This window comes from Scyliorhinus torazame, chromosome 7 (assembly GCF_047496885.1).
Source record: "Scyliorhinus torazame isolate Kashiwa2021f chromosome 7, sScyTor2.1, whole genome shotgun sequence".
NCBI classification, from domain to species: domain Eukaryota; kingdom Metazoa; phylum Chordata; class Chondrichthyes; order Carcharhiniformes; family Scyliorhinidae; genus Scyliorhinus; species Scyliorhinus torazame.
The window spans coordinates 221,950,912-221,969,449 of record NC_092713.1 but is presented as its reverse complement, the minus strand read 5'-3'; the positions used below and the strand labels follow the sequence as shown (position 1 = coordinate 221,969,449).

General features: G+C 42.6%; 1 protein-coding gene across 1 annotated transcript in view; it reads left to right on the top strand.

Moving 5' to 3' along the window:
- Positions 1–4,922, top strand: part of atp6v0e1 (ATPase H+ transporting V0 subunit e1) — a 44,040-nt gene extending 39,118 nt beyond the window's left edge. The window contains exons 3-4 of the mRNA XM_072512092.1: positions 556–682; positions 4,410–4,922. Coding sequence (XP_072368193.1) covers positions 556–649 — 94 coding nt within the window. The 3' untranslated portion in view covers positions 650–682; positions 4,410–4,922. The remainder of the gene's footprint in view (positions 1–555; positions 683–4,409) is intronic.
- The last annotated feature ends 13,616 nt before the right edge of the window (positions 4,923–18,538 follow it).

The following is an 18,538-nucleotide window of genomic DNA, read 5'->3' as shown; positions in this document are numbered from 1 at the left end:
TACTTAGCGAGGCTGAGGGTTCGGCACCAGGCTAAATCTTTTTCGAAGAAGTGGAGGCATTTATCAAAGTGGAGGGACGGACTGGGACTGGACTGAAGGGGCTTACATGGAACTTAGTTAGTTGGGACAGATCTGTATCCTTATATATCCTTCAATTACTCAGGAGTCTGGTAACCAGAAGTCAGTCTGAATGCATGAGTTGTGTACAGTGGTCATTTTGGTAATGTTGAGCTGATCTTTGCTGAACTTTAAATAGGGAATTAATTCATGTACACTATTTGGTTGGTCAAGGGAGTGGATTCACGTACACTATTTGGTTGGTCAAGAATAGTTGCTGGATAAGGTAAGTGCCACCAGTCAGTACTGTTTTCCAGTTAAATGGAACGCTCAACTATTTGATACACACGACTTGCCACCTTCTGGAGTAATCTATTATGAACAACTCTCATCGCCATGGTACATTGTTAGAATAGAAGATGATCAAACAATAGTTTAAGGTTTAAAAAAAAATTATTTTCAACTAAATGTGTCTAATAACTTTTTCTTTATTTGCAGCTGGCTAATTGCAATCTTGTCCCAATTAAACCCCCTCTTTGGTCCACAATTGAAAAATGAGACAATCTGGTACTTGCGCCACCAATGGCCTTGAATTCCTCAGCAAATATCTTTCAATGGAGATCAGGTGAGCTTTGGAGAAGTGTTTTATTTTATTGTCATAGGTGTATGATTTAGAAGGTGCAGTTTATTCAGTGTATATAGTACTCATATATTTCTGAGCTGAGTAAAACAAGTGTGAGCCTGCAGGTATTTTAATTGAAAACATTTCAATTCCAAAGAAATATCAAAATGTATTGCTTCAAATTACTACTGCACAGCTGTAAACAATGGCGAGGACACCTGTGATGACAGTGGGTTGACTATTAATCACCAAGTCTTCCAGGAGGTGTTAAGAATGTTTGTGCTTTAAGCTATTTAATTCTAAGATAGAAAGGAGTTGGGGTTCCAGAGGATAGCTAATTCGCATTTCTACCTGGATGCAAGGACCATGTGTTTCATGCTGCTATGGGGTTGGATTTCAGTAGGGGAAGAGTCCAAAGCAAACACTATAGCATCAGCTTACAGGGTTTTCTAAGATATCACTGACTCTGCTAGAAACGGGACAGTCTGCAAGAATCCGGGGTGAAGGCAACCAGCCTCTACTCTTCACACCGTGTGTGGGAAAACTCCAGCTTGGATTGAAGAGAGCAAATTCATAGTGATTTAAACGGAGCTATCATAAGTTGCCTAATTAAATTCTGTTTAGTTAATGTTGCTATTTGTCACAGTAGTCTTACAAAATTAAATTTTGTAATGTGATTCTTCTCATCACTGGAAATTCAAATATATTTTAAAAAGTTATTGGCCTCTACAGGGATTGTAACACCACTGCCTAATTTAGATGAAGAAATTTGTACTTTAATCTATATCTGATCCTACGGAATGTTTATGCTGTGGGTCATATAATCAGACACTAAGGAGTAGGAAAATAAAACTAGATCCAGCTCCTCCATTCAGCTTCTGATTACTCCACCTGGGTATTGATTGACGTCACAATAAGTGAGCAGGGAAAATGTATTACTGTGAAAGTACAATGTGTAGAGCAGTGGAAATGAGGTAGGAAGCCAGAATCACAACAAAAGATGCAGGTCATCTACACCTTAAGACTTTTGCCTTCCTCCTATTAGCTAATAGTTTCACTCTGAATATGAGTACCTTGGGTCACTGTCTGTGCGGAGTCTGCGCATTCTCCCCGTGTCTGCGTTGGTTTCCTCCGGGTGTTCCAGTTTCCTCCCACAGTCAAAAAATGTACAGGTTAGGTGGATTGGCTATGCTAAATTGCCCCTAGTGTCCAAAAAGGGGTAGGTGGATTACAGGGATAGGGTGGAGGTGTGGGCTTGGATAGGGTGCTCTTTCCAAGGGCTGGTGCAGACTCGGTGGGCCAAATGTCTTCCTTCTGCACTGTAAATTCTATGATAAATTTGATGAAGAGAGTATTTAGAGTGGTTGAGCAGAGAAGTTAACAGATCAGGTTTGAGAGAATTACTCATCACAGAAACAGGTCATTCAGGCTAGAATTGTGTTGGTGTGCTTAGCATGTGTGCCACCTACCGAATCCCATTTCTCAACCTATTAAGTAAATTTTCAAGCAATAATCTTGTGGATAAAACCTCTAACTTTTCAATTTCTCCTTTGTGGTCGTTATCTTTCAACCCTGGTGACACCCGAGTGAATCTATGCTGCAACCTTTTTCTATTGCTTTTATATCCTCATAATAAGATGCCCAGAATTGTATACAATTGCTGTTGCAGGTTCAATCTTGCTTCCTTGCTCTGTGTTCAATGTCTCACCAGTGACATTGTTTGTGACTATGACAAAGATAAACTATCCCTCATCCTTCTTGACACAGTTGACCACAGCATTCTTCTCTAACGCCTTTCCACTGTCATGTAGTGGGTGGGGTTGCTCTCATGGTTCCATTCATATCTAACTAATTGGAGCCAGGGTATCACTTCCCACCCCCACAAAGTTACCTCTGTGTTCCCCAAAATCTAGCCCTGCCTGCACCCTCCATCTTTATTTCCCATCTATGGGCTGCCACTCTGACATCATATGAGACCAACATTAGTTTTCTCACAAACACTGATGACACCCAACTTGCTTGTCTCCTCCACCATTATGTTTATCTGACATACAGTACTGAATGAGTAGACATTTCTCCATTTAAATATTGTGAAGAGTGAAGTCATTTTCATCGGCCTGTGCTGCAAACTCTACCTTTCTCCCCCTGGTGATCAAGGCTGAACCAGAATATTTGCCATTTTGATGTCAGATTTGGCCCGGAGATGAACTTCTGACCACACATCCACTCCACTACTAAAACTGCTGTTTCCACCTGTATAACATCACCAGACCTTGCCCCTGCCTTAGCTCATCTGCTGCTGAAACCATCTTTTGTTGCCACTAAATTTCCTCCAACATATTAATGGTCAAACTTTCTCTCCTCTGTGAACTTGAGTTCATCCATATCTCTACTCTCCGTGCCTTCATTCATGCCATGTTCCGTTCATCCAGCACCCCTGTCCACATTGACCTACATTGGCTCCCAGACAAGAAATGCCTTGATTTTAAAATTCTCATCCCTGTTTTTGGGCCCCTTCACGGCCTCGCCATTACCTACTTCTAATCTCTGCCAGCCCCATAACCACCTGAAATATGTGAGCTCCTCTAATTCTGGCCTCTTGAGCATCCCATATGTTCATTGTTTTACCATGGTGGCCATACCTAAACCTCTCCACCTCTTTCCCCCTGTAACACATTCCTTAAAACCTGCGTCTTTAATCAAGGTTTTGGTGAACTGCCATATCATGTTGCTTGGTGTCTTTTTGTTTTCATAATGTTCCTATGGAGTACCTTGGGACATTTTGTTCTGCCAAAGGTGCTATATAAATACAAGATTTTGTCTCTATCTGACCCTTAACCTTTTTTTGTTTTTTAAAATTGGGGATCTGTGGTAGAGTACATGCAAATACCAACTCTCTGCTATTAGATCTGGATTAAAATAAAGCAGTGCTACAGACCAGTGCATTTCACTTCCATTCAAATTAGGACATATTAACATTAGGTATGTTTCACCTGCCAGAACAAACAGTTGACCCGCTTGTTTAATCCACTTATTTTTCAGCATTGACTTCATTAAATGTATGGAAGGCAGTTGCACCAATTGTATAATTCATAACATTTTTCTTTGTATGAAATTTATGAGAATGAGCTAAACTTCATTGGAGGAAGAACTGCTTATCTAACCTTTTCTGGACACCCTTCAAGTTACGTGGAATTTTTCATGTATAATGCCACGTGACTGAAAGACATCTGGGTGGTTGTGCAAAGTTGCATGACTCAGAATAACCCAATAGTAATTAACAGAACCACATTTTTAGTTGAGTTGTGCTTACATAAATCATGTGAAATCATTATGGGGGAGCAGGAGAGCATTGTCATTAACCCTCTGTTGCCTGTTTCCTTGCGCTAAAAGCCAAGTACTGAATTGAATGCTTTTGTGAAACATTAATAACTCTATATTATGCATCTATTTCTGATGTCAAAATTACTTTTTATTTTTTGGCATCAGTAGAAACTACTAATGGAGTGGGGGGCATGGGGCAAGCATTGAAACCTATAGTCACTGATGCAGCTCTGGAAGCAGAAGCAACAATCCAGGTTCTCATTTTGTCAGTCGGTCATTTTATAAAAGAAATCTCTGGAATTAACATGCCAACAAATGATTTTTCAACTATGAAAATATTTGGAGTGGATGTGAATTTGTATTGATGCTTATTTCTGCTTTATATAATCTGTTTTTCTTTTTACAGAGAACAGAAAGATATCTTTAAAATCACTGCAAATGATTAATTTCTTTTGCATCCGAGTGGCTTTCTTAAATGGGAACTTTCCCAAACGGCATTCAACATCAGTGGATTATTTTGAATTTTGCATTCTGATTTTGTGTGAATTGGAATTGATCTTGGCATTTGAAGTAATAAGACTAACATGAATATTTAGCAGCAATGTATTGGAAACCTAAATGTGTCTTAAACCCTTCAGCTTAGAGCATTTTGGACCATTTCTATAACATTTATACTAATGTTAAAAAAAATCATCAGAATGTAGTACTGTGGGGGAAATAATGTAATCTGTGTCAAACAAATGTTTATTTTCTGGGGTCTTATTTTTGTACTAACTTGATTGTATACTGCCAAATGAATATGCATATCTAGTTTAAACACTTGTGTATTACTTTCCTATTTCTTGCTTTGTTTATTAAAATCGAAAATTATTTCAAATCTGATCCTGGAAACAATTTAATAAATGTTGAAAAGCTTTAATTTTTGAAATAATGCACTTTTTTTCTATCAAATGTTTATTGATTAATTTAAAATGACAGGGTATTGTACTTGCAGGGGTTAACGGGAAACCCATTTGGTTTATTTAAGGAGATATAGTAACCTAAAGATATTTGCTGTGATCTTAACAGTTAAGTATGTGGAAATGACATCGGATTTTGGTTCTCATTTTGACCATTGGGTTCAGATATGTAATGGGAAATTGAAACCTCGTGCCATATCTGAAATATTGTAGCAAATGGCTTTTCTTCAATATTGTGCTTACCTTTGGATGAGCTTTAATATTTGAAGTACTGTGGAATTAAAATTAACCAGAAGTATATTTAGAAAGGATGGCCATGAGCTCCCGACAAGGTTTACTAATAGCACTTTGAATTTAAAGTTGTAAAGAGAGTAGATTATGTTTCTTCGAATAAGAACTGGGTAATTATTGTTGCGTTTGTACAAAAAAGTGCTTATTCCCAGCTGGGATTACAAGGTGGTTCACATTTAAGGGTTTAAATGACCATAATGTCATAATTTGCAGATTATTGTAATCAGTGCCTTTTAAGATAACTGATGTGCTTCCACATATCATTTGTATTTTATGTTCTCTGCATTGGGTGCTTTCAATTCTTTATAATGTTGGTACTTGTATTGTGGTGTGCCATTGCCAGTTAGCAATATCTTCACTGTGGGATTAATAACTAAGTTATTGAAGTTACAATCAGTTTATTAGCAAAAATAAATTGATGTAGATCTTGAAGCTAGAATAAAATTAGGCTTGTATGGAATGAAAAAACATTTCGGTTTGAAGAACCCAATGTTTAATATATAGTAAAACGTAATTTACTATCAACTATTGGAAATCTTTTTAAATTGAAAAATTAGTGGTTAAATATCTGCTGGACTTGGAAAATGTAATGATACTCCTCATTTGGAAAGAAATGTACTCCAGATATAGAACTTTAACAAGCATATATTTTGTGTAACTTGATTAATGGGATGGAAAACATTGGGTCAACCACTTTACCTCCAGATAGGGCACATTCCTGAGGATAACTAACATTGAAGAGCTCCAATTGTTAAAGGAATCTGAACGAGAGGAGAAAAAAATGTGAAATTGACCTTTAAAGCCATGCTTTCTGGAAAATCCTTTCTCATGTTAACTTGAAGAGTCAATCTAGAATAAGACGTGCTGTCTCAAAACAAAGTACAGTGTCCATTTTTGGATTGGTTTGCTGATGTAATACATACCACCTGTTGGCCTCACTGTTACCCAAAACAAGGCATATGCACAAATTGTATTTGCTACAGAATTCTTTCTCGCTTGTGCAAACCCTACATACAAATGCAGTCCTTTTAATAATAAAACTATTAGCTAATAGGAGGAAGGCAAAAGTCTTAAAGTGTAGATCACCTGCATCTTCTGTTGTGATTCTGTTAGTGACATTTAACATTTAAAGAAGAAATCTGAACATCCAGCGACAGATCTACACCACAAAATTTCACGTTTATGTTTGAAACAAACTTTATTAGAGAAATGAAACAAAGCATACACCACTAGGTTAATGCTATAGCCTATAAGATTGATACTATAAACTCAGTTTTACTCCTCTTCTCTTCCACCCCCCCCCCCCCCCCCCATTATTTCCAGTGTCTTAATGTTCATTCACTTTTCCTGAGACCTACCCAAAAGGTATACCACCGCCCTCTAGAATTTACTTTATTAGTGTTCCAACTATTCCTCAAGATATCAATTACACAGGTATCATTCCATTACCTTTTGACATAACGATCCTCTAATTTTCTTTAAAGACCTCAGCATTGAGAATTCTGAGGGCCCATCCAGAAATTCCTCATCCCCTTGCTCCTCCTCCGGTGTCACTGACTTACACAGGTCCCTATAAAATTCCTCAAATACTTTATTTATCTGCTCCGGAGCCTCCACCAACATCCCCACCATAGGGCTGTAGCCACCTGGCTTGGCCTACTCCAGACGTAAAATGGAGAACAGCAAAGGCTGCAGGGAAATTCAGCCAACAGAGGCAGAAACTAGCAGGTGCAAGTTTACTGTGTATTAAACTCTGCAAAAGCCCAGACAGCATCGATACAAGGTAGCCATCTGCATAATAATGTAGCAGCCATTTACATACTAATGAGCGATCCCAGGAACAATCAAAACATTTGGGATAAACAAGGCCAAGCCAGAGTCCTCGGCGCCAGCAGGAGCCAACACAAAAGAAGTTAATGGACACCTCAAGACCGCCCATCGATCAGGGAACCGCTCCAGAGAAATCGAACCAAGCGATTGGAACGAAGTCCAATCACTTGGAACCAGGTACAGGATCCGCCCCGAAAGGCAGGAAGCCCCTGGGGACTATAAAGTTAAGCCCCCAAGTTCAAATCGTCCTGCTTGACCAGGTCACTCAGCAATGTGAACCAACCCTTGACAGTGACCAGTTCAGCTGCCGCCAAGAGCCCCTAAGTCTTAAGTCAAAGCTCGCTACGAGATAGGCGCTCCGAGCTACCAGTCCGTACCAACTTTTGAATCCCGCAGACTCAGAACCCGAACGAAAGGCCATTTGTTCCCCTGACCTGGTGGGCCAGTTCAAAGTTAAGTATAGGCCTGTTAGTTGTAGAAGTAGCTTAGAAGTAGAATTTATGCATGAGTAGCGATTACTGTGTATAATAAATGTGCTTTGATTTGAATCTTACTAATTGGTGCATTGAGTTATTGATCATTACTTGAACTTGAACCTCGTGGCGGTATCATAAAGATACCTGGCGACTCGAGAACTTGAATCTCGTGGCGGTATCATAAAGATACCTGGCGACTCGAGAGCAAAGGTTATTAAACAGAGCCAATTGAACCAACCAAAAGTTAGCAACAGGGTGGCATGGTGTCGCAGTGGTTAGCACTGCTGCCTCACAGCGCCATGGATCCGGGTTTGATTCCGGCCCCAGGTCACTGTCTGTGTGCGGAGTTTGCACATTCTCCCCGTGTCTGCGTGGATCTCGCCTCCACAGCCCAAAGATGTGCAGTGTTGGTGGATTGGCCATGCTAAATTACCCCTTAATTGGAAAATTGTTTTTAAAAATATCATTGTAGATTCTTCAGCTCCTTGTCCTGGCTTTGGACATACATAAATTGTTCTTTCCAAGTCTGCTACCACAGATTCTGTATAGTTTATAATCCAACTATTCAAGCTGACTGCTTTATGCCGCAAGGCTCTGTGAAGAGCACGAGAGTCCTTCCATTACCTGCAAACTGGAGCAAATCTTTTCCCTCACAAACACCAAACTGAACTGAACCGCCTGCTTCTTCCAGCAAACATGCAAATACATTAAACAAAGGAACCTTCCACTCCCATCTCCATGTCACCATGGCAATCTCTTGGATGTTGACAAACAGAAATATAAATTAATAATTTTACTATCCATCCTGCTTTGATTCTAGAACCTATATGAATAATTTATATCGCTACTGGAGTTTTACAACTCCCTCTCGTGGAATTGCTGGCCCTAAAAATAAAAGTCATATTCTAAAACTAGCTATTTGTAATACCTAGAATAGTGAAGGAGAAAATCATGGAGGAACAATCCAATTTTCCAATAATCTTTGACAATAGGCTTGGATAGCAGCAAATGTTATGGCCCTATTCAAGAAAGGGGAACAGAATGAACCAGGAAATTTTGGCCAGAGAGTATTCGGTTGTGAGTAAATGTTAAATCTACGATGTGCAACACATGAAGGGAATGGTATTATTGTATTCAGAGAGCCAAAAGGATAGTCAAAGAAAATGTTCCTTAAGTGGTAATCTTCCGAATAGGACAAAGCTGCAATACTTAGATCTTTAAAGGAGTGAATGCAGTAGTGAGAACATGCAAATAAGAAAATAAATATATGGAAACATTGAATATAACTTATTCAATTTGTTCAAAGCATTGACTACAGTTGAAATATTGAAGTAATTCTCTTCCAGGAGGGTATTGGAGCTCTGGAAAAGGGCACAGGAATAACACTAGAAATAAGAGATCATGGTTATGAGAAAAGCCTTTCTTCATGAGAACAGAAAAGGTTAATTGGAATTTGAAGGCATTTCTTTCTTTAGTATTATTGTCCCAAGTAGGCTTACATTAACACTGCAATTAAGTTACTGTGACAAGCCCTTGGTCGCCACACTCGGCGTTTGTTCGGGTACACAGGGAGAATTCAGAATGTCCAATTCACCTAACAAGCACATCTTTCGGGACTTGTGGGAGGAAACCGGAGCACCCGGAGGAAACCCACGCAGACACTGAGAACGTGCAGACTCCGCACAGGCAGTGACCCAAGCAGGAATCGAACCTGGGACCCTGGAGCTATGAAGCAACAGTGCTACCCGCTGGTTTTGAATGGGTAAAAGACTGAAAAAATTTCCATTGTTTAATTGCATTGATAATAAGAAAATAGACTGAAGATTGCTGAGATGAATGGGTGGGAACAAGTTAAGATTTTAAGTAGAGTTGATAATTTGGAAACGGAGGACCAAGAATATGAGAATGAATTGGAATCAATTAATCCTATTTTTAGAACTACCAAAGTTATGATTGCAGTGGGTCCTGTGGTGACCACCTGTGCCTATTCTTTGCAGCAGTTGTCTATATGGGTACACTTGAAGGTGCTTACTGTCATTGAGAGCTTCTCTTACAGCGATCTGTGATTTGGGTGCAATTCCATTTGACGAACACCTCATCCTTTTGATAGTTGCCTTCTGGATTTGAATTTGTTTCTCCACAAAGTGTTATTGTGTTTGAACCATCAGTGTAATGTTATGTATCCTTGTTCCTTAACAGTTAACAGTTGCACTATTCCTATTTTGGGATAAAGGGTCACATGTCAAAAATGATGGTGTTTGACATGTAAATGGATTAGCTGGAAACCCCATTTGTGTTAACATTGATAGATGCTTTTTAATTTCACTTGTTTTAAGTTTTATGTAACTTATTTTTTAAAAAGTAAATATTGATGTTTAGATTTCTACATGGCACTCGGAATTGCGACATTAACAATTATTTGATTCCATGGGGGACACAAGTGGATCTGCCCATCCACAAATAACAGCTTGTATTTCATGCATTTCAATTTTCCCATGGTGCTCCATTGAGGTATAGCCAGGCACAAAATAGGTGCTAACCCAAATAAGGAGACGCAAGTAGTGGTCAAGGGTGGATTTTAAGGATAACCTTCGAGCAAAGCGGGGTGCAGGAATAAAGAAAAGAAGTTTCAGAAAGTTATACAGCCCTTAATCTTGAAGGAAAGGTTTGGAATGCAAATATGGCTGGAGTTGTGGCCAGCAGAGGTTATAGAGATGAAGAGTGTCATGGTGTTGCGGAGAAAAGTACAGCTATTGTGCACTTCATTCTTCCACTTGTAAGAAGCCAGACAAAGACTCTTGGAGTATGCTTTGGGCATTCCAAATTAGCTGGCGCTTTGGGCATTCCAAATTAGCTGGCGCTTTGGGCATTCCAAATTGGGATGCCAGCGAGCACTGATTCAAGGATAGTACAGACCGTTATACTTAGAGATGCGATTACAAAAATGAGCAAATACCAATCATTTGTTACTGGTTATCTATGTCCAATCATGCCTATCGATTAAGGTTACGTCATGCAAAGTATGAGCATAACTGACTAATCAAATTAAAGGTCTGCATGATTAATTAACTATCCAACCATTACAAAAGCACGCATGGTGTCTTTCAATTGGTGATATCGGTGGTCCGATATCTGGGATGTAACTATCAATAACCTTCCTCCCTGCTGTTTCATGACTCTTCTCGAAGTATGGATGCTATCCGTCAACCCTCCCTATCATTATCAGCAAACACCCTGGAGCCAAAGCAAAATGGTAACTGTTCCATATTGTTATACAGACCTTGAGTTTTAACACCCGCGGAGTTCCCTGACTGGAACGAAAGAGAAAATGCTGGAAAATCTCAGCAGGCCTGGCAGCATCTGTATGGAGAGAAAAGAGCTAACGTTTCGAGTCCGATGACTCTGTCGAAGCTGGCTCCAACTTGCAGATTGTCCTTGTGGTGCCTTTTCGCAAATTGGCAGCTTGTCTCTCGCAGTCAGAATTGAAGGTTTTAACCTCTCCAGTGAATAATAATAATTTTTATTAGTGTCACAAGTAGGCTTATATTAACACTGCCGTGAAGTTACTGTGAAAATCTCGAGTCGCCACACTCCGACGCCTGTTCAGGTACACTGAGGGAGAATTCAGAATGTCCAAATCTCACCGAATAGCACATCTTTCGGGACTTGTGGGAGGAAACCCGAGCACCCGGAAGATACCCACGTAGACACGGGAAGAAAGTGCAGACTCGGCACAGACAGTGACCCAAGCCTAAATATTAGAACTAGAGTTTTTAAATCTCTTTGCAGTGTAATGTCTAAAGATACCCAAATTGTGTTTGGATTTACCTGAACACACTAATTCGGTGTTGAGAATACCTCTTCGAATCCTTTGGATGGCCAGTCCTTCAGGTACCAGGAGGCATCTTAAACTACCCTGCTGTAAATGTCAGCCGTTAATCCAAACAAGGAGCCTGGAGTTTTCCAGGACAAGTGGAATTCCCCCACAGTCAGTCAATCTGTAACTGGTAGACAAAAATGTGATTGCTTTCACAAAGTAAGCACCCCAGAGATTAACTCTCTCTGGTGTAACTATGCACCGCTGGGTGGGGTCCACCTGCACCGCTTTAAATGCCTCCTTTATTGGTAAGATGTCGATGGTTACTTTTGCTGTTCTTGTCTAGAGGATCAAGCCTACAAGCGCACACTACATAATGTGCTGATTTTGAGCAGCATTCTGCAGTGCTTACATGTGTCAGGCCCTCTTTTTGGGTTATATAATCCTTTAGTCCCAGCTCGGTGAACCCAGCCTCCTTTTTCTGCCCCCAGTGATTCAAATCTATAACTGTCCTCAAAGATTCCATTAGCTGTGCTCGCCTGTGGAATGGCTATGATAAATTTCATCGGTCCTTGCTCTGTGCCCCACCTGTTCGAGTGACTACCAATTCATATCTGACTCAGTGCATGTTAAGAAAATTTAATTTGTACAGGGAGACAAATAAATGTCAGAGAGTAGTTCCAAATCTTAAATTTCAATATCTGAACGGACACCCACTATTATGGCTCGGGTCAGGTTATCGCACATCCTTCCTTTGGCCTGTACATCCGTAGCTTTTAATGTGGTACAGCTATTTAAGAAAGGTAGCAGGGATAATCCTGGAACAGATAAGTCGGTGAGCCTCACATCAGTAGTAGATAAATTATTGGAGAGAATTCTCAGGGACAGGATTTATATCCATTTGGAAACAAATGGACTCATTAGCGGTAGACAGCATGGTTTTGTGAAGGGGAGGTCATGCCTCACTAAGTTGATCGAGTTTTTTGAGGAGGTGACAAAGGTGATTGATATGGGGATGGTGGTGGGTGTTGTTTACATGGACTTCAGTAAATTCTTTGATAAGGTGCGTCATGGCAGACTGGTACAAAAGGTGAAGTCACATGGGATCAGAGGTGAGGTGGTAAGATGGATACAGAACTAGCTCGGTCACAGAAGGCAAAGGGTAGCAGTAGAAGGGTGTTTTTCTAAATGGAAGGTTGTGACTAGTGGTGTTCCACAGGGATCTGCTGGAGCCTCTTGTTTGTAATATACATAAACGATTTGGAAGAAAATGTAGCTGGTCTGATTAGTAAGTTAGCGGATGACACCAAGCTTGGTGGAGTGGCAGATAGTGTTGAGGATTGTCAGAGGATGCAGCAGAACATAGGTGTGAGACTTGGGCTGAGAAATGGCAAATGGAGTTTAATCCAGACAAATGTGAGGTAATGCATTTTGGTAGGTCTAACAGAGAGGGGAAATATACCAAAAATGGCAGAATTCTTCTGAATATAGAAAGCCAGGGATCAGGGCATGCAGGTCCACAGATCTTTGAAAGTGGCAACATAAGTGGTCAAGGTAATCAAGAAAGCATACGGAATGCTTGCCTTATTGGACAAGCATAGGGTATAAAAACTGGTAAATCATGCTACAGTTGTTTAGAACTTTGGTATGGCTGCACTTGGAATATTGCACACAATTCTGGTTGCCACACTACCAGAAAGGATGTGGAGGCTTTGGAGAGGGTTTAGATAAGGATTACCAGGGTGTTGCCTGGTCTGGAGGGTGTTAGCGATGTGAAGAGGCTGAATAGACTCTGACTGTTTTCATTAGAAAGACGGAGGTTAAGGGGTGACCTGATAGAGGTCTACAAGATTATGAGGGGCATGGATCGAGGTGGATGGTCAGGCATTCTTTCCTAGGGTAGAGGGATCAGTCACCACGGGGCATAGGTTTAAAGTCTGTGGGCAAAGTTTAGAGGAGATGTGCGAGGCAGGTTTTTTACGCAGAAGGTGGTGAGTGCCTGGAACACGTTGCCAGGGGAGGTTGTGGAAGGAGATACATTAATGGCATTCAGAAGGCATCTTGACAAACATTTGGATAGGATGGGTGTAGAGGGATACGGCACAAGGAAGTACTGAGGTTTTTGGCAAAGGTTGGTATCATGACTGTTACAGGTTTGGAGGGCCAAAGGGCCTGTTCCTGTGTTGTATGGTCCTATGTTCTACTCCCATCGATGTTTGGTTAAGTGTTTGTAAGAACCCTTCACCCTGTAAATCTATGCGTACTCTGTCCCATAAGCTCCATACTGTAACCCTATTCTGACTTCTCTAGAGACCCCAAGAGGCGTAGCTGTTTAATTTGGATAGTTGTACTAAGTTGACTACTGAATTAGCACTTCCAAATAGTCCCCCAACATCTCCCAATATACTCCTTTTGTGCCTTATTTGGGATTCCGGAGCAATCTAGTACATATAATCGTCAATGAGTCCCTGGAGCTGGACTCTACATGACCATGAAGAATTTTTGTATTGTATTTTGGATTTTTAATGCGTTTTTCCCTTAAATATTGCATTGAACTTCATGATCACTAAGTACGCTTGCGATCTAAAGTTGTTCTCCTCTTGAAATGTCACGTCAAAGCTGCAACAGAGACTGAGAGATGGCCTGCTTCTGCAGCAAACCTCGGATATTAAGCACAAATTGTCTTTCATGATTCAAAGTGAATTTGACTAGATTGTCTGAAAATAGCAAATCATTGTATCTTGTTTTATCCAGCTGAAGCTCACATGTTAGCAAAATCCAATGAAATGTATAGCGGTGTTTTTCAAACTTTTTTCCTGGGATTTTTACCAACCAGCTAACCTTCACGACAAACGCCACATTTGCTTACCTTTTAATGGGAAAGGGGAGCCTGCTTGGTCCTCAGGACCTCACTTGAATCCAGTGCAAAGGAGGAGAGGACAATGCGCATATCAGGTGCAGACTTCAACCAGTTCCTTTGTGCCATCTCATCTTTACAAAAAATGCACTCACCCCAAGCACCCGGCACAAAACCTCCCAGATACCAGCCGACACTCTGATGTCACCCCACAAACTGGCGGTGAGCCCCAACCTGCAGACACTTAAGTTTCTCTCTCCACCTGATGACCACACCCCATTGCTGACTCGCTCTCTCTGCCGGACCGTGGGCATTTTCCAACTTGGCCGCCATTCTCAAATTAAAGATGGGCGCTCCTCCTGTGAACGAGACCACCACAGGAACGGCACTCCCGATCATTCCGCGTCACCCCCCCCCCCCCCCCCCGCCCGATATCCGCCTGCGATGCACCCTCGAGTCGTGACCATGACTTTGAAAAAACATGATATATTGCAAAAAAAAAAGTAATGAAGGTTTTAAAAATGCAGTAAGATGAGATGGATGTTACAATATATTGTCTATTTTTTGATATGAAATGTATAGTATGCTATGAAGAATTTAATATTGAAGATTTTTAAAATGCAGTAATCTAAGATACATGGATAGATTACTTTTTTTTAAAAAATATTTTATTGAAAATTTTTGGTCAACCATCACAGTACATTGTGTATCCTTCACACAATAATATAACAGTATAAGTAACAATGACCTGTTTTATAAACAAAGAATAAATTATATATAACAAAAACAAAAACTAAAACTAAATGGCAACTGCCTTGTCTCAGATAAACACTCTCCAAAAATATGATTTAACAGTCCAATATACAATTATTTATAGCAACGACCTATACATATTATACATATATATTAATAACCCTGAGACTCCTTCTGGTTCCTCCCCCCGCTCCTCCCCCCGCCGCCCCCCCCCCCCCGCCTCCCTCCCCCCCCCCCCCGGGCTGCTGCTGCTGCCTTCTTCTTTTCCATTCCCTCTATCTTTCTGTGAGGTATTCGACGAACGGTTGCCACCGCCTGGTGAACCCTTGAGCCGATCCCCTTAGGACGAACTTAATCCGTTCCAGCTTTATAAACCCTGCCATGTCATTTATCCAGGTCTCCACCCCCGGGGGCTTGGCTTCCTTCCACATCAACAGTATCCTGCGCCGGGCTACTCGGGACGCAAAGGCCAAAACATCGGCCTCTCTCGCCTCCTGCACTCCCGGCTCTTGTGCAACCCCAAATATAGCCAACCCCCAGCTTGGTTCGACCTGGACCCCCACTACTTTCGAAAGCACCTTTGTCACCCCCACCCAGAACCCCTGTAGTGCCGGACATGACCAGAACATGTGGGTGTGATTCGCTGGGCTTCTCGAGCATCTCGCACACCTATCCTCTACCCCAAAAAATTTACTGAGCCGTGCTCCAGTCATATGCGCCCTGTGTAACACCTTAAATTGAATCAGGCTTAGCCTGGCACACGAGGACGATGAGTTTACCCTACTTAGGGCATCCGCCCACAGCCCCTCCTCAATCTCCTCCCCCAGCTCTTCTTCCCATTTCCCTTTCAGCTCATCTACCATAATCTCCCCCTCGTCCCTCATTTCCCTATATATATCTGACACCTTACCGTCCCCCACCCATGTCTTTGAGATTACTCTGTCCTGCACCTCATGCGTCGGGAGCTGCGGGAATTCCCTCACCTGCTGCCTCGCAAAAGCCCTCAGTTGCATATATCGGAATGCATTCCCTTGGGGCAACCCATATTTCTCGGTCAACGCTCCCAGACTTGCGAACTTCCCATCTACTAACAGATCTTGCAGTTGCGTTACTCCTGCTCTTTGCCATATTCCAAATCCCCCATCCATTCTCCCCGGGGCAAACCTGTGGTTATTTCTTATCGGGGACCCCACCAAGGCTCCCGTCTTTCCCCTATGCCGTCTCCACTGTCCCCAAATTTTCAAAGTCGCCACCACCACCGGGCTTGTGGTGTATTTCTTCGGTGAGAACGGCAATGGGGCCGTCACCATAGCTTGTAGGCTAGTCCCCCTACAGGACGCCCTCTCCAATCTCTTCCACGCCGCTCCCTCCTCTTCTCCCATCCACTTACTCACCATTGAGATATTGGCGGCCCAGTAGTACTCACTTAGGCTCGGTAGTGCCAGCCCCCCCCTATCCCTACTACGCTGTAAGAATCCCTTCCTCACTCTCGGGGTCTTCCCGGCCCACACAAAACTCATGATACTCTTTTCGATCCTTTTGAAAAAAGCCTTCGTGATCACCACCGGGAGGCACTGAAACACAAAGAGGAATCTCGGGAGGACTACCATTTTAACCGCCTGCACCCTCCCTGCCAGTGACAGGGATACCATGTCCCATCTTTTGAAGTCCTCCTCCATTTGTTCCACCAATCGCGTTAAATTTAACCTATGCAATGTACCCCAATTCTTAGCTATCTGGATCCCCAAGTAACAAAAGTCCCTTGTTACCTTCCTCAGCGGAAAGTCCTCTATTTCTCTGCTCTGCTCCCCTGGATGCACCACAAACAACTCACTTTTCCCCATGTTCAGTTTATATCCTGAGAATTCTCCAAACTCCCGAAGTGTCCGCATTATCTCTGGCATCCCCTCCGCTGGGTCCGCTACATATAACAACAAATCATCCGCATACAGAGATATCCGGTGTTCTTCTCCTCCTCTAAGTATTCCCCTCCACTTCTTGGAACCCCTCAATGCTGTTGCCAGGGGCTCAATCGCCAGTGCAAACAATAATGGGGACAGAGGGCATCCCTGCCTTGTCCCTCTATGGAGCCGAAAGTATGCAGATCCCCGTCCATTCGTGACCACACTCGCCACTGGGGCCCGATACAACAGCTGCACCCATCCAACATACTCATCTCCAAAACCAAATCTCCTCAGCACCTCCCACAAATAGTCCCACTCCACTCTATTAAATGCTTTCTCGGCATCCATCGCCACCACTATCTCCGCTTCCCCCTCTGGAGGGGGCATCATCATTACCCCTAGCAGCCTCCGTATATTCGTATTCAGCTGTCTCCCCTTCACAAACCCGGTTTGGTCCTCATGGACCACCCTCGGGACACAATCCTCTATCCTCATTGCCATTACCTTGGCCAGAAACTTAGCGTCTACATTTAGGAGGGAAATAGGTCTATAGGACCCGCATTGCAGCGGGTCCTTTTCCTTCTTTAGGAGAAGCGATATCGTTGCCTCAGACATAGTCGGGGGCAGCTGTCCCCTTTCCTTTGCCTCATTAAAGGTCCTCATCAGTAGAGCGGGCGAGCAAGTCCACATATTTCCTGTAAAATTCAACTGGGAATCCATCCGGTCCCGGAGCCTTCCCCGCCTGCATGCTCCTAATTCCTTTCACTACCTCCTCTATTTCAATCTGTGCTCCCAGTCCCACCCTTTCCTGCTCCTCCACTTTGGGAAATTCCAGCCGGTCCATAAAGCCCATCATTCTCTCCCTCCCATCCGGGGGTTGAGCTTCGTATAATTTTTTATAAAATGTCTTGAACACTCCATTCACTCTCTCCGCTCTCCGCTCCATCTCTCCTTCCTCATCCCTCACTCCCCCTATTTCCCTCGCTGCTCCCCTCTTCCTCAATTGGTGTGCCAGCAACCTGCTCGCCTTCTCCCCATATTCGTACTGTACACCCTGTGCCTTCCTCCACTGTGCCTCTGCAGTACCCGTTGTCAGCAAGTCAAATTCTACATGTAGCCTTTGCCTTTCCCTATACAGTCCCTCCTCCGGTGCCTCCGCATATTGCCTGTCCACCCTCAGAAGTTCTTGCAGCAACCGCTCCCGTTCCCTACTCTCCTGCTTTCCTTTATGTGCCCTTATTGATATCAGCTCCCCTCTAACCACTGCCTTCAGCGCCTCCCAGACCACTCCCACCTGGACCTCCCCATTATCATTGAGTTCCAAGTACTTTTCAATGCACCCCCTCGCCCTTAGACACACCCCCTCATCTGCCATTAGTCCCATGTCCATTCTCCAGGGTGGGCGCCCTTCTGTTTCCTCCCCTATCTCCAAGTCCACCCAATGTGGAGCGTGATCCGAAATGGCTATAGCCGTATACTCCGTTCCCCTCACCTTCGGGATCAACGCCCTTCCCAAAACAAAAAAGTCTATTCGCGAATAGACTTTGTGGACATAGGAGAAAAACGAAAACTCCTTACTCCTAGGTCTGCTAAATCTCCACGGGTCTACTCCTCCCATCTGCTCCATAAAATCTTTAAGCACCTTGGC